The sequence below is a fragment of the Amphibalanus amphitrite genome, unplaced genomic scaffold (assembly GCF_019059575.1).
Source record: "Amphibalanus amphitrite isolate SeventyFive unplaced genomic scaffold, NRLGWU_Aamphi_draft 000300F_arrow, whole genome shotgun sequence".
Taxonomy (NCBI): domain Eukaryota; kingdom Metazoa; phylum Arthropoda; class Thecostraca; order Balanomorpha; family Balanidae; genus Amphibalanus; species Amphibalanus amphitrite.
This window is the reverse complement of record NW_024881795.1, coordinates 259,102-275,086: the sequence shown is the minus strand read 5'-3', so window position 1 is coordinate 275,086 and position 15,985 is coordinate 259,102. Positions and strand designations below refer to the sequence as shown.

At 47.6% G+C, this 15,985-nt stretch overlaps 1 protein-coding gene across 1 annotated transcript in view; it reads right to left on the bottom strand.

The window, feature by feature from the left end:
• The window catches only part of LOC122387849, an 85,573-nt gene extending 71,816 nt beyond the window's left edge, over window positions 1-13,757 (bottom strand). Inside the window, exons 1-3 of the mRNA XM_043378409.1 lie at window positions 13,645-13,757; window positions 11,169-11,277; window positions 8,244-8,325 (exon numbers count right to left, since the gene is read on the bottom strand). Of these exons, the coding sequence (XP_043234344.1) occupies window positions 8,244-8,325; window positions 11,169-11,268 (182 nt within the window). The 5' untranslated portion in view covers window positions 11,269-11,277; window positions 13,645-13,757. The remainder of the gene's footprint in view (window positions 1-8,243; window positions 8,326-11,168; window positions 11,278-13,644) is intronic.
• Window positions 13,758-15,985: the final 2,228 nt, after the last annotated feature.

The window sequence follows — 15,985 nt, the reverse complement described above, 5'->3', positions numbered from 1 at the left end:
AAGATCGTACCTAATCGTATTCTAAAACATCAGACTCACACCATTACCGAGCAAAAACTATGGCGGCTGCATGCAAAAACATCCTCGCGACCCCTCACGTCTCTCTAATCTCACCGGTGCCTACTCAGAACCCGGCGAGACGTCTCACATTCCGTCCGCCAGAGGCGCCACCATCGGAGGCATCTCTCCTACCCGGCTGGGTCAGCGGTGTTCGTCCGTGGTCCGACTGCAGCGAGCGCCCCCGGTCCACCTCACCGTTATAGCCGGGGTCCAGAGCTGGCAGCGAGCCAACGTCGACCGGCGCACAGTGGGTAACACCGGCGCAGACGAGCGAAGACGAGCGATTTGCTGGGCTGGTGGGTAGTCCGGAGTGAAAAAGGTTGGACTGAACAAAGTGCCGAAGTATGTACGAAAGTCACTATCAGCTGAATATGTCAGACATGAGGAAAGATGACGTGTTTGGTGTGGTGTAAAAATGATTATCTGCGCATGCATCACAAAAACAATTACCGAACTCAGCATGTTATGTAATGTGTGTCAGTAGACAACTGATCATTGATATGAGCTTAGCTGAAATTAGCACAACGCTAGCTAAACCGGGGCTTCGTGAATCCTGCAACGCATTTCATTGCATTGTGTTTGTAATTTGCCAAGTATGAATCGGCGGTTCCTACCAACTTGCGTGCTGTTTTCGTGTGGTTGATGCAGCCTGATAGATTCGGTCGTGTGTTTGGACGCGAACCGGCCCATGCTTTATAAATGGACAGTCGAGCATGACTCACCCCTGGATGCTGACGATATTGCTTTTAGGGGCGAGGCCAAACATTCTTGGAATATCGTATGGATTGCAGAACCTTTATTAACCCGCGCCCTGCTGGGGGGGGGGGTGTTTGAACACCCCCCCTTGTGGTTTTTCGCGAATATCTCAAAAACGGCGGCGCGGAGCGCCGCCGTTTTTGGTACACCTTATCATACATCAATTCTACACATGTTGTTAAAATTTCAGACCAAGGTCATTCAAGGTCAGGTCACCAGGTCACTTGAAGTGACCTCACCTCATAAAAAGTTTCAATGTCTGTCATAGCTACACCGAGTGACCGATCGCTTTGAAACTTTCAGCGATTGATAAGAGCAATAGTATGTACAAAATGTATATCTCAGAATTTTGATATCGATGACCTAAGGTCAGGTCAATTTTGCGACCTCCCCATTATAAGTCAATGGGAGAAAATTGAAATGCGCCTCTTTTGGACGAAAGACATTATAAACACTCCCAAACACTGAATTACAAGTGGTTTAGACACACTGAACATGAAATTGGTGTCTGTGACCCCTGTTCATGCCCTGAGGTCATCTTAGGTCACGAATGGTATCGAACAGTTTTTCGCAAATAACTTTTGATAGAGGCATGCTAGAGCGATGAAAACGCCTTAGATGTGTTCAGCTCGACGATACGGATCGACTGATATGCAACATGACCCTTTCCGGTCAGGTCATGACCTTGACCTGAGGTCAAATTTTCAAGTTGACCTTTCAAGGTCAAGTTATAGTTCATTCGATGCGTCATGACGAGAGGAACACGATGCCGGTAAAAGTAAGCTCGTACAATGCTTGGGTCAAAAGTTATTGCAGAAAAACTGTTTCCGAAAAAATCGGCTATTTTTGCAGTTTTTGCCCCCTGCAGGCAAAACCGTTGACGCTAGGTCAAATCTGAGAGAATTACTCAGAAAGGGCGTTAATAGGGCTATCCAATGCGCTTTTCCGCAGCGCTGTAGCTCTATTGGTTCCCGTGTTATGCGTTGGCTTATTGGAAATTTTCGACATTCGACCTGGAAATCGGCGAAATTTTGCCTTCAATGACCTCTGGTGACCTGACCTTTGACCTGACCAAAAAATTGACCGAAGTGATTTCCTCATTATTTTTGACGCTCTTTCGAACGCCGCCTTCCGCGTATCGCTACGTGGCCCAGGAGCCGAGTTAGAAGGGGGGTGTTCAAACACCCCCCCCCAGCAGGGCGTGGAAATCCAGAACCCCCAGCCGGGCGCGGGTTAAGAGACAAATGGACAATAAGGAGGCTTTTCAAAGTTCAGAAGTGTTGATATGTTCAAAGTTCAAAGTTCAGTTTGAACATTGAAAACCCTGTTAACGCAAATAATGAAGAGCTGTTGGAGAATATTGAGGCAAACTTCTGACTTCATGAACCACGATGCACCTATTGGATATGTATCAGACATCGGCATTTTCCCTACAAAAAAGACACGTAGCCCGCACGCATCCTTTACAATACTCTGAAAACTCAGCCCTACTTCCTCAAACAAAAAAAAGCGCCGTTCCTGCCATCAACATTGCATTCCAACAAACAACTCTCATGACTGGCCACAACAACCGTGCACCGTCCACCGCCGAACCAACTCCATTCCGTGAGAATCCAGCCAATCACACAGGCGGCAGTGTCCGGAAAATTGTGTGAAGCCCGCCGCGTTCCCGCATCGGTGACCGTCTGCCCGCCGTCACCCGTTGTAGAGAGGACACAACGGTATTGGTCGGGACATGAGGCACGGACAGGCTACTCAGCTGTCGTGAGGCCCGTGGCGATTGAGGTCGATGCTGTGCTGATTCACAGGGTTCAAGTGATTCACATAATTCGGAACATACCAGCAATCTGAGTAAATTTTATTAGTGGGGATTTTGTAAAATGATTTTATGTTTTAATAATTTGGTGTGTGAAATACTTCAATGTTGCGAGCCTTGTGACTTTAGGAAGCCAAGAGTTCAGAGGTCATCCGTGGCTGTTACGTTTAATATGGGTAGGCATGCGTCACTCTATGTATATCTTCTTTTATTTTCAGTATGGATTGTACTGTATAGACTGTAGACTGTATAGACAGTATAGTATATTTATTCTCGCTGCTTTATTTTATATTCTTAACAAAAATAATGACAGCGATCGAAAGGGATCCGCGGAACCTCTGATAAACTTCAACGAGTAGTGCTATCACCAAAATCCACAGTGACGTCACCAACACCCGTACATGACGTCACCGGCACCTGAGGTGGCGGTGTGCCGGTCAGCGTTTTGGGGTCAGCCAGCCACGTGCCTTAGCCGCTAGTTCTGTAGCCGTATCGGTGTGTCTAGCCACAGCCAGGCGAGCGGCCCACGCCGAGCGGCCGGCGCAAAGCTGTGTGACCGGTCGGCGGTCGGTGACCGAACCGCACGGTCGGTCGGTTGGTCGGTTGGTCGACAGACTCGCAAACTAGTCAGGATTGCATACTGCACGGGCGGAACCGGAATCCTACAGGACGGTAGGGTATATGCGTTGAAATGGCAAGGCGTGAGAACCACAAAATTAACGGGAGAGACTGGTAAGACAGAACCCCAGAAGTGGAATGATTGGTCAGCTAGGACCACAAACTACTCAAGCGTGACCAGCTCGATCGACCAAGATAGCAAACTGCAAGATCTGTACCCACACAACGAAGCAGGCCAACCAGGAGCGGCGGCGCCTTCTTAGACATGATGACTACCTCCCCAGAGGGTAGAATGTCTAGCCCCAGGAGCGATGTAGCGCCTGACACACTGGCAGAACCGGTCCCGAGCTCTCTGAGAAATACCTGAGGATCGAGGCCATGGGTGAGGTGTGCAGACGCTCACAGAGAGATGCCACTGCAGGGAGGTCAGCGTGGGACAACGGGAGTAGGCTGGAGTGATTACGAGACACCGGGGGAACTTATTCTAACGGTGCTCAGCTCGAAAGGAAAGGAGGGTAGCTAGCAACAAAAAGGTCGGATAGACCGTAAGAGGGTTATCATAAAACGCAAAAGCAAATGTTTGATGTATGCAATGGGTGAACACGGATATAGAACATTGCGATAAATAATTTGGATAGTGAAAATAAGGGATTAGAGAAATAAGGAAGAGAAGAAGACGGAAAAGATGGTAGTGAAAAGATGGTTGAATATAATAAACTAATGCGTGAAACGCACACAAAAAATGTAGGTAAATTAAGAGGTATATAGATTGTAGACGCAAGCATGTATGATTCAAAATCAAGGCGGCTCTTCACATCCACCATATCCGTATAAGCACATGCAAATTTCTAAAAAAAAAAGTCAGGAAGCCCGGCTGCGGGAGGCGGCCGGGCCGGCAGACAGGAAGTGAGAACCCGTGGTGCCAAGGCGATCCGGGCTCATAATGGCCAAATGCTGGACCACTAAGACAGCCACAGAACTAGTCGGCTCGACTCCAACTAACACGGGAACGGGACCGGGTGTACCGGTTGTGAGTCTGCATCCGGATTGCGAACGGCGTTAAACACCGGTGTCGCGTGTTGGTGGAACGGTGGGGTTTGTTGGAGACTGGAGAAATTGTGGAGGACTGGTCGTATAGTGATTGTACTGGTCATACGGCATTCAGGCTGTGGACAATACCTACTTCGGGAACTTAAAAAGAATTTGGTGATGGTGATGCTTCAAAGACTGGGAAAATCACGACGATTTAGCAGTTGCTTACCAATTTCATTAGAACTAGCAGACTCAACCTTACTGAAGGAACAGGCAACTATTTGTGTCGGATACGATCTCAATAAGATTCATAAAAAAACTAAAGCCATTTTCTACTGAAGAGTCAAAGCTATTCCGATTATAATGATACAAAAATACGTATGTCACCATAGAATAAAAGAAAGGAAAATGGACGGGATAAAAGCCTATGGAACCTGAATGACAGCATCTCCAATCAAAGGTCCCACCAATTCTCCACCGTCATGCTCTCGCTATGTCCTAATCAAACAAATCGCCTGAGTCACCGCTTCGATCGAAGCATTTACCGATTCACAGCGAAAGTCTATCTCCACTTCCGATTCGACCACCCACAATATGCGGTCTGCCTGAGGTCAAGCGACACTTTTAACACCTGTGCCCATGTGAGGCTTTCGGTTTTCACCCTCACCGGCGACCTTCGGGCAAAGGCCCTCCCGCACCGGCCCGTACAACCGTCATGGGAAATTCTGGGGCCATTTGGATTGTCTCGGGTCAGCCGCGACCGCTGAGGGTCAGGAGATATCACCTTACCACTCAGAGGTCGCTGGCTACAAATTTGGCGGCCGGAAGCGGGCTAAAAAGTGAAACGGCGATCGAGCTATGGAGACGTTGAAAGCGGTGGTTGCCAGCCAAGGGAAGAAAGATGTCTGGTGAAGACAGCAAGTTCAATGCTTGGTGGTCAGTGGATGAAAGCAGGGAAATGTTAAATGTTAAAGGTAGAAGGTCTGTTGGCCTGTGCAGAAACGAGATGAGGAAGCAGGGTCTAATATTCAACCACAACAGAACCGCAATTTTGTAGGGCTGTAGGCTACATGAAAGCTTGTTGTTGTCGCTCTGCCAATGTTACACAGTTGTAATTTGCCACTCTCTGAATAGTCTATCCACTTGACTTTGACCGCTTCCTGGCTATTTCATTTGTCCATTTGTCCATCTGTTTCATTTGTCTTTTTCCCACCGCCTTCAAGACCGAGCATGGGCCCATCCATCGCGTCTTGTTGACCGCTTTCAGTACGGTAAGGTATGTCACCAGGCCGGCGCGGCACTCCTCGTCCCCAATGCGCCGCCGCTCGCCGTCTGTGCACCGTCGCACGCCTCACATGCGTCGCCACACGCCACCGTGGCTCGTCGTGTGCGCCATCGCTCACTTCCAATGCGGCGTAGCTCGTCTCCGATGTGTCGCTGCTAGTCTCCTATGTGCCATATCTCGTTTCTCGTTTCCAATGCCCTTAGCTCGTTTCAAATACGCTATCGCACGTCTCCATTGCACGATAGCCCGCCCCCTGTGTGTGACCGCCGCGCTGGCTCTCTGTGCACCATCGCTCGCCTCCTGTGCGTCGCAACTCGCCGTATAGCTAGCATGCTGTGCGCCGTTGCTAGCCTCACATGCGCCATAGCTCGTCTCCAACGCGCCATCGCTCGCCGTTGCCCACCGCCGCTCACCACGCACCGGTTGGTCGCTCGGCCGGCCGGCGCTCGAGACGCGTGGCTAGCTGCCATGCCTGTGCGCCTCCTCCGCAGGCGCGCCGAGTTCAGTGACCGTCAGCGACCTACCGCCCAGACGACCTGCTTACGTAAGCAGCTCCACGGGTCTGGCCGACCAATCACAGCGCTCCACTGCGTCACAGGCACGCAGTGACGTACTGAGTGATGGCGAGGAATCGAAGGGGTCGGCAGTTGTAGTCGCTTTCATTAGTTGATAAAAACTTTGACTAAAAGTGACCAGACATGTGTGTGGAACATTATGAAACTTGGACCTTCTTGAAGACAAATCTTAGTGTTCAGCAGAGGCATGAACGATATATCGAACTACCTGCATACTTCGAGTAGCAGCTTCGTAGCAGATGTGAAAATAAAATGAATGAACTGAATGAATGAGCAGTACCTACCAACTGAATGTAATCTAATCAAAAAGTGTCATAAAATGGCTGAATCAACTCCTCGAGAAATGGAACCACAATTGGAGCCAGTAGAACAAACGAAATCCACTGAGACAAAGACGAAGCTAAACCGAAGAGATAACCGAAGAAAAATGGGAAAGTGAAAATAAGTGGAACGCACTGCCGCCCCGCGTCTCAGCGGGAGAGCCGCTGGTGGTTTCGAGGGAATGTCATGCTCGCCTCACCGGGGGGTGTACTGAGCCAGCCCGAGGGCGTCCAACTTCCGGCGTCCCACTTAGCGCGTGCATGAGATGAATACGGGATGAAGGCGGTGCCAACTGAAAGTCCTCTCCCCCTCTCTCTCCGTCGCACCTCCATGCGTCTTTCTTTCTCCCTCTTTCTGATCGTAGTCCCGTTTTTCTCTGTTTCTCTTTGCTCGTGTGTTTGTTTGTTTGCTTGTTTCTTTTCCTTTCCCTTTTTCTGGTTTTACTCTTCAAGATCCTTTTTTCCGCGTTAAGCCTCTCTTTTTGTTCTCTATCTCTCAGCATGCATCTCCCATAAGTCATATTCTCCAGCACCATTGACCACACATGGGTATTCTCACTCTCAAGCTAATGCTGACTGAAAACAGACTGAGCACATTTGACATTTTTAGATACATCCTTGGCATTTTGAGAAGCATCAATCTGAATGACTATCGAGCTGAATCCCCACCCTCTCTTCTTCCGACTGGACCGGGCTGTCAGTTACGTAATGCTCCATTTACGTTCTTCAGCCTACTTTGATGTGAACTGAGGCCATACATTATATAACTATTCTAGATGTTTCCTAGACTTCACTCTCTAACAACTAGGCCCTACCTGTCTACATAGTCCATGACCAATAATTCAAAATGGCATCCCCAATTTTGAGAGGCACAATTCCTGTTTCCCCTTTATCAAACCGGGCCGTTCTAAGGATTTAAACACAACAGAGAAGACCAGTGGAGCTAGTTCGTCATCCTTCTATGCGATTATCCCCCATGGAACCCAAGGTTACCCTTTTTCTCCCGAAGTTTTTGCTTCAGCCTCACCCCATTCACACCCCCACTGTCCAATCCCGTTCCAGCACCCAGTTCAGCTCTCAGTCTGTCTTTCTCCAGCGAGGTTAGGGAGACCTCGAAACCCACACGGGATAGCAGAGACGACCACGCCTCACTCACGACTGAGTCACGAACCAATAGATAACGCCCCATATCGTGTCACCGTGACGTCAGGATGTAAGTGCAAGAACAGCCATACTGTTGTATCGTCAGACAAAAACGATCCGGTTAGAGCGGTCGCTTGCTAAAGGCTTGAGTGGTGACCAATTCATGGTCTCTCTCTCTCTCTCTCTCTCTCTCTCTCTCTCTCTCTCTCTCTCTCTCTCTCTCTCTCTCTCTCTCTCTCTCTCTCTCTCTCTCTCTCTCTCTCTCTCTCTCTCTCTCTCTCTCTCTCTCTCTCTCTCTCTCTCTCTCTCTCTCTCTCTCTCTCTCTCTCTCTCTCTCTCTCTCTCTCTCTCTCTCTCTCTCTCTCTCTCTCTCTCTCTCTCTCTCTCTCTCTCTCTGCTCTCTCTCTCTCTCTCCCTCTCTCTCTCTCTTCTCTGTCTTTCTCTGTCTCTGTCTCTTTCTTTCTCTCCTTAGCCACTCCCATAAACCCTTCTGCGCGGTGGCCTTTGCCTTTCTGCCTTAGAGCGTGACAACTCACTGGCAATATCCAAAGGTAGCTCAGCCAGAGGGCATCAATCGCAACTCCAAAAAGACTTCTTCTGATAAAGTAACAGTGCCGCCAGCGTTGTGGCAGACTTACCTTTGACAGAGCTCAGCAGCTTTGTCCCAGGAGTGGTGAATGTTGAAGAAACGGTAACAGTGCTGGCCTCTCAGCATCCAGTCTGAAATAAAGACATTTAATTAGATAAAGTGACATAAAAGTGACAGCAATATCGGTAGCAAACAGTGATACTACTGGACTTCGACGAGATGCTTATGTGAAACGCACACTTTCCTTCATTACCTACTGTGACGTGCGATTGAATTTAACTGTGATCGATTGAATTCCCTCTTTGATGATTTGATCATTGAATTAATATCTCGTCCTCTTCCGTATCAGCTTATGATACCAGCATCAACCAACCCACGTATGTACCCATAAGGCTAATGCATGTGTAACAGATTTTGCAGCTTTTTAAAAGTGCAAGTGTCCATACATTCCTCGATGAGCAGATATACTCCTCAAAAAACACATCAGATCCTATCATGAACACGACGACAGGATTTACCTCAACATCTAACTCCATTCTACCAGTTTTGTGCAGACGTCGTGTGCCTGATATCTCCCGTGAAATCGCCGCTAGATAATCCCACTGCCATCTAGGTCATCGACCTTTTCACACATGAGACGGCGCATCGTTCCCGTCACCGTGGAAGGGTAGCCATCTGAACCGGAAAGTGTCAAAACCCTTCATCAGGGTCGCGGAGGGACAGTGAGATAGCGGAAAACGGTCATTGTGTGTTTAGCAGAAATACAAAACAACAATAAACGTTGAAGCTAAGGGCTAGATTGGAGCGAATATTCAATCACACCACAAACAAATGTTTTGAGAATCTCCCGAAATGTCCACACACCATTCACCACACACCATGACGTGCGTTTCCTTTTCATAGGTACCGTGGAAAAATGCGAACTATTCCACAAGGCTAAAGCATAAATTTTCCTAGAAACTATATTCCAATTTAATATATAACAGTAGAATGTAATAGCTTACAGCACTGCCCGATACAGTAATGTAAAAACACAAAGTGTCCGTCCCATGATGAATAGCAATCCCTAGTTCCCGACCTATGCAGCATTGAAGTTCCCAACGCTAGTGCTAGTAACCTATTCAGCACTGCGGTCTCCAGATCCTGTCCTGCGTTACATAACGGCCGCCGACTATGGTGTTAGTGTGCTGTGCGTGACTACAGTCTCCAAAAGGTGTTACTGCCCCACACACTAATGCAGTCTCCAGCGGTCGGACTGTTTGTGCGTTGGAGTTGCGGAAGTTGGTGTTAGCGTCGTACACACCGTCGAGGTCCCCAAGGTTAGCACCCCACGCAGCGTTGCAGTCCCCACGGATGCCGTACCACGTACGATTGCAGTCGACAAAATGTTGTCATGTGTTGTTTTATGCCTCACTGCAACATATTTTACCAAGATTGCTTCTATTGTCTTGTTTTGTTTGTTTTGTTTATTGGGGTTTTTGGGCGCGCCGACTGCACAGGTCAATTTGCGTCCATTTGCTTCTATTGTCGGCAATAGCGACAAAAACGCTTTAAGTCAAAGTGCGGTTTTATAAGGCAGTCAGTACTGTAACCGACATCTAAAATCAGTATGATTTCAACGCAAGCCATCATCGGACGCTGATTTTTAGGACTTTTCATAATTTCCCGACGCTACTATCACCTGAGGTTTTAGTGAGCCGGGTGATTCACACTCATAAAAAACAATGAACTCATTTCTACGTGCTATGTTATGACATACGTGTACGTCCTATGCTGTTACAGGTGCACAGCACTGAACATAGAGAAAATGTCAAAGACCAATTTTCTGCGTCACCCCGGTCTGCGCCGGGCGCTCGTGCCAGTCACTGATTTAGTCCACCGGTGCGTGACTTGTGGTAGCTGCTCGAGCGAGATTCGTCCTCTGCGGCACGACCTCAGGAGGGTGCGACCAGTCAGTGACCCCACCGGAGGACACTGAATAAAACATGAGTGGCGAGGCTGCCGAGACGGCCAGTGTCCACCGGTTCGACACAGAATGACATTCGACGGCCATCAGTCTCGTTGAGGCACTAGAGACGTTTTGTAGTGCGTGCCAGTATCTGTCGCTGCGCTTTGCAATAAATTTTAACGCATTAAACTGACTCTTAACGCAATTTTGAAGTGATAGTAAAAAACACGAATCTTTCCACTGCAAGCACCCACCTCTTCCCGGAAAAGATGCTGTTTTGATTCATGACAATATGGAGTCGTCTTCGGTCTTTGAAAGGTTTGGCAAGCCTATAGCTAGCGGATCACATTTTACTATCTGATACTGATTGTGATAGCCAAGTGCTTTGGGGAATACGTCATCCATTCTGATGTTTACAAATGACAAAATCGACTTATGTTGTTTCTCGTACTATCTAAATCATTGCTAGAGAGTTAAAAGGTAACGAGCAATTATATTTATGGTGAAATAAATCACCTTTCACTGAATGATGTAATCCATGCAATATGTGTAACAAAATAAGTGCGCTCACTTCAAAGGGAGATATCAATAAATCCCTGATAAGTGATCATTGACAATGATCTGTACCAACATAACTGGTGATATAACGGACAAATAACCGATAATACGAAAGGTGATATCAGCAACGACCATTAGCCAAAACATAACCGGGACTGGTTTGTTGTTGGATATATTCGAATAGTACCGAGTGGATTACGTAACCATGCTCTAGTACCGGACTGAAGCGGCGGTATTTTTAGTACAAGTCTGTTTTATAGAGAGAGAGCATTACTTACTTTCCTGCTCAGGCTCAGCACTTTCAGGCTCAGCAAAATCAAAGGAAGTGGGATTCGATTACTTTATCTAAATAAATAAACTATTTGAGGAGTGTGTTCATCTGCAGCATTCAATGCCACCTCTCTAGCTCCGCCAACCACCCCCTCGCCTGCCCTACGTGCCCCCCCCCCCCCCCTATAGCGTACTCACCCTGAGGGCACTCAAAGAAGCTACCCTCCGAGGCGGACTCAGAAAGAGAGAGGGTGAGTGCCGCCGATAGGAGGCCCACCCATAGCAGGTAGGCTCTCATGGTGTGGCCCTGAAACAGCAGACATGCGTGAGTGACAGATGACGTACAAATGACAAATGACTCTGGGTTCAAAACTTCAAATGACAGATATGCCTAACAAGTGATAAGTGACTTCTGTACTAACAACAACAGCAAATTCGGTTTGCAATGCATCAATGGCAATTTGGGAAATTAGTGACACATGCTAGACATCGGCATTGGTGACAAAATGACATACAGAAGCAGTCGTACAAGCGACAGCTAAAGGATTGACGTTAACTGGTAAAGCACGAACCAATCATCCACATCATACGATAAAAACCCAGAAAGACCAGCATATTTTGCGGGCATAACATGTCTCGACAAAAACAATAGGCCCTAAGAACTAACTTTCACTAGGGGCTCCTATTGTTGGGACTCAATGTATGCATGCCTGCTGAATGGAAATTCCTACCCATAAAGTTCTTGTCACGCCCATGCCTTGAATTAAAAATTAAGAAATTAAATGGGCAGCAACGGCACTGCTGGCCGCTGAGACGGGGCCATGGCCGCCATTAGGGCCCGATATTTAGCGGTGAGGTATGCTTATGGTAGTGCGAGTGAAGAATTAAGTACCTGACCATTAGTGACCCGCCTCCTTTCAGCCTCTATCGCGTAGCCTACAAGGGTCTCCAATGAACAGTGAGCGTGAATATAAGACTCAATGCAGCAACACTAGCATTGGTTGTGCTTACGTGAACCATTAACCTGTTCCTTGCCCTGCGTTTTTCTTGTATCTTTACTTTGAAATAAAACGAACGTAGGTACCGTGATAATATTTTCCCACCATTTCGCACTTTATTACCTCCAAGTGTTACGTGAAGTGCCAGAGTGTTTTCTTCACCAGCCAAAATGAATACAACGTAAGGTATTTAATTTTTTATAGTAACTGGAAACGTTAAAGATCATTTATAAAGCCATTAGAATGAAATAAGCAGACCCAGCTCAGAGTTATGATTCTCGCAAATACGCTTGCGTTGACAGACTATGCCGAATTACTGTTTTTGTAAAATAATAGCTCAGTATAACTTGAACTTGAATTCGGCTGACCAAACCTTGACCAACGGCTAAACCTCAAACTAATGCTGACTTAGGTTGACCTCAAAGGTCAAGTTAAAGTTCTACCTTTCAGGTCAGGGGATTGCGGTTGCACTAAGTAATTGTTATAGTGATTTCAAATAGGCACCGTGGCGCCACTAATGGCAAAACACCCCACTACAGTTCACTTGTTACATAAGCATTACCCAAAGAGCGGATCAGTATTCGGTATCATTACACGGCTCGACCCATAATTTATCCGAGAAAAAAAGTTCCAAAGGTCACTTTAAAGTCCAAAAGACGTTTCGTTTAAATGCCTCCTTCGGAAGTATTTTCTTTCGTTCACGCCCTTACGAAACCACGAACTCCTGTGGTTCCGCGGTTCCGCAGAGGCTAGCGCATGACGTCATAGGTCAATGGCCACCTGACCTGGTTAGAAAATGAAACCGGTTTCCAAAGGTGCGACCTTAACCAAAGGCAGTGCAGATATGCCTTATTTCGCCGTCTTTTTTCTCATTTCTTGAGCGATTGCAAAAAAAATACGAGGTGTGAGTATCAGAACATATTCTCGTTAGGGGTCATGCGAGCAGCCAACACACAAAAAAGTTTTTTCACCGAACTATGATTCATTATAACAATTTTTCCGTCTACAACACGATTAATTTCCCAAAAGCTTCGGGGTAGGCATTTGCGCGGATTTAACAGTTTTCGTCGACATAACAACGCGAAAGAATTATAAATAAAGAGTTTAACCCAATGAGTTTTCGAACGAGCCATCATTGTTCACCGCATTTTTTAAATAATTAAACTTCTACTGATCCCCGATGCGATTGCACATCTGGTTCACTGCACTCATCCTACATATCTTTAGTTATTTCGGCTTTATCGTCCATCGCTTCGCTGGTTGCTTCAATGCCGCTTCGATCACGTCCCTGAGTGGTTTCTGCACTGATAAGCAGAATAAACTCAGGCATAAAAATGCCTATTAACTAATCACGTCCACATACGCATTGGCGACCCCAGACGAGGCATCAGAGGAGATGGGGCAAACCGTAATCGAAGGTCGGGTGTCCACTGTTCATTTCTTGCCATGTGGCATGCACTGCCTTTGGCTGTTAAAAGCTGAGTTGTATGTGGATAGGAAGGCGGAAGCCACGGCTTTCATGCCCGCTAACACGCAGACGCAACCACTCACGTCTCACGCACGCTTCACCTGACGTGCGATTTTGCGGAACTTCCGGGACAGGACCTTCACACGTACACTCGCTCACAAAACCAAGTCTCAAGTCCCGATTCACCTATGTGCGGCGTCTCACCCACCTTTTTGGTGCAATCCGTTCGTTAGGTGGTGGCTCTAGCGAGCTGGAAGACGGCACGGGCGTCGCGGACCTCCCCACCACGGGGCCTTTGGGCCGAGACTGCGCGCTTGGTCAGCCGGAGCCCTCTCCGACGAGCACCGCCGCCGCCGCCGCCGCCGCCGCCGCCGCCCGCGGCAGCAGCGGCGGGCGGCGGCGGCACCGCAGAAGATGTCCAGCACCAATAAGGACCAGTTTACCCAGCGAGCGGGCGGAATTTCGCCCGTCGGCGCACTGAGATTAACTCGGCTCGCCGCCGCGGAATGACCGGAGCGGGACGGTAAGGGCGATGACCAGGCGGTCACCCGCAGCCAAACAGCGCGCAACGCAGACGATTCTCGACCCTATTGTCCGCCCGGCGAGATGTTTGCTGAAAACTGAGGAGGCTGGGTACGCGGACGGCAAACCACGGACGAAAAAAAAACGGGAAGGAGGATCACTGAAAAACAATTCTGCAGCTGTGCCACCTGAGATTCGCGTTTTACACGATCGCTGTAGCGCTTAAACTATTTTTTTTTTCGAATTTCGATCACGTTTAGATACCTGAGCAGTGATTGCGCATCAGATGATTTCCTATAGTTAATCCGGCCTCTTGCAGTCATTTCTGAGGAATGCAATGCATCAGTCTTCCAGGAATCTGTTCCGGATCTTTCGTGAATCATGACTGTCCGTACTGGCTGACCTCAGCTTTGCCGTGCGAATGCGATTTCTATCAGAGAACAGCCGTTTCCATTCATTTAAAGGGCAAGTTTACCCAAACGGCCGTAAACAGTTATGCACTGATGGCAATAATTGATTAGTTAGTGGTTGCAAGGTATCGATTTTTAAAAAGAACAGTTAAGCATTAGTTAAGAACTTTTGACTGAGTGAATAGTGGAGCACATGCTGATTTAGGTATTTGAAATAAGGTCATTTTTTATTTGAAATAGCATGATGACGTAACATGGCCTTGACCCCAAAGTTTCTGCACCTTCCGCAAAACAAATCAAAGTCAAACGAGCCATTTTAAAACGGTGAGCCGTCCGTCACCGTTTCTCATTCGCGAAAACACCCGGAACGGCTAGGAAGTTCAAACACCCCTGTAGCTAGGCGCGGGCTAATGCTATTCATGGTCAGGCGCGTGGGTCGCCCCTCCCTCCGTCTAGCCGGGTTAGTACCGTACCCCGGCGACCATCCCCATTATTATCTGACAGCGTCCGCCCGGCTCCCTCGAAGGGTCACTTTGGTATGCAGATCCTGGCTCTGTAATACGACAGGGGGAGGCAGCGGGGTTTACGGGCGGAGGTAGTGTGCCGATAAAGGTCCCCGAAGCAGAAGGCGCACAGGTGTGGGTCGTGCGGGCGATTAATTACCAAGGTAATGCGCTGGTGGTGTTTGGGATTGATAGCTCGGTACGTTACATCTCATACGTACGGAAAGCCTGTATAAAAATACATAAACACCTTTTCAGCTTCTCGACATGGCAACTGCACCCTCACTAAGTCACAAGAATATATATAGCCACGTTTTAATTGCCATTGAATAAAAAACCTCCTAGCACCAAAAGAAAAGAATCGACCTACGTGGCGCCAGTAAGTTCATTGTTCAGCGTTACGCCGTCTGTCACTGCTTATTAGGGAGGGACCGAAGTATGACATGTAAATGACCCTTAATCAAGGCCATCACGCCCACCCGCCCGCGTCGCCGCCTTCCTGGATTGGCCAGAGATGGGTGACCCCAAACGGCTTGGCATTATACCACACATAGCATTATGCGAAACAGCTTGGCATTATGATTATGCACGCTCCAGATAGCGCTGATTTGCTTAGACGTCCTGGCAAAATGTGAAGCTTAGACGCTTAGCTTAGATGTTTAGCTTAACCCGCGCCCCGCTGGGGGGGGGGCAGAATCTGCCCCCCCTCCCGTTTTTCGCCAATAACTTCTAAACGCGTTACGCCAGCGACGTCAAACTTTCAGTACCTTATCATACATCAATTTGACACGTTCCCTGAAAATTTGAGCGAAATCCGTCGGATTTTTTTTTTTGAGAAGTTGACGTTTTAGTGACGTCATGTTCGCCATTTTCGCCTCAAAAACGGCAAAATTTCAAACGCCGCTAACATCTTTTTTAAAAGAATCAAGGTTATATAGAATCAAAAAAGGTTATACGTGATTCTACTTTGTCTATCAAATGGATATCTCGATTTTTTGAAAATCTGGGATTTTTGCCCATTTTTTTCTAAAAAAAACTGACTTTTTTTGGGAAAATAATTATAAAATTCAAAATTTTGAGTGTATCGAAAAAACGGAATATACGTCAGACAAGT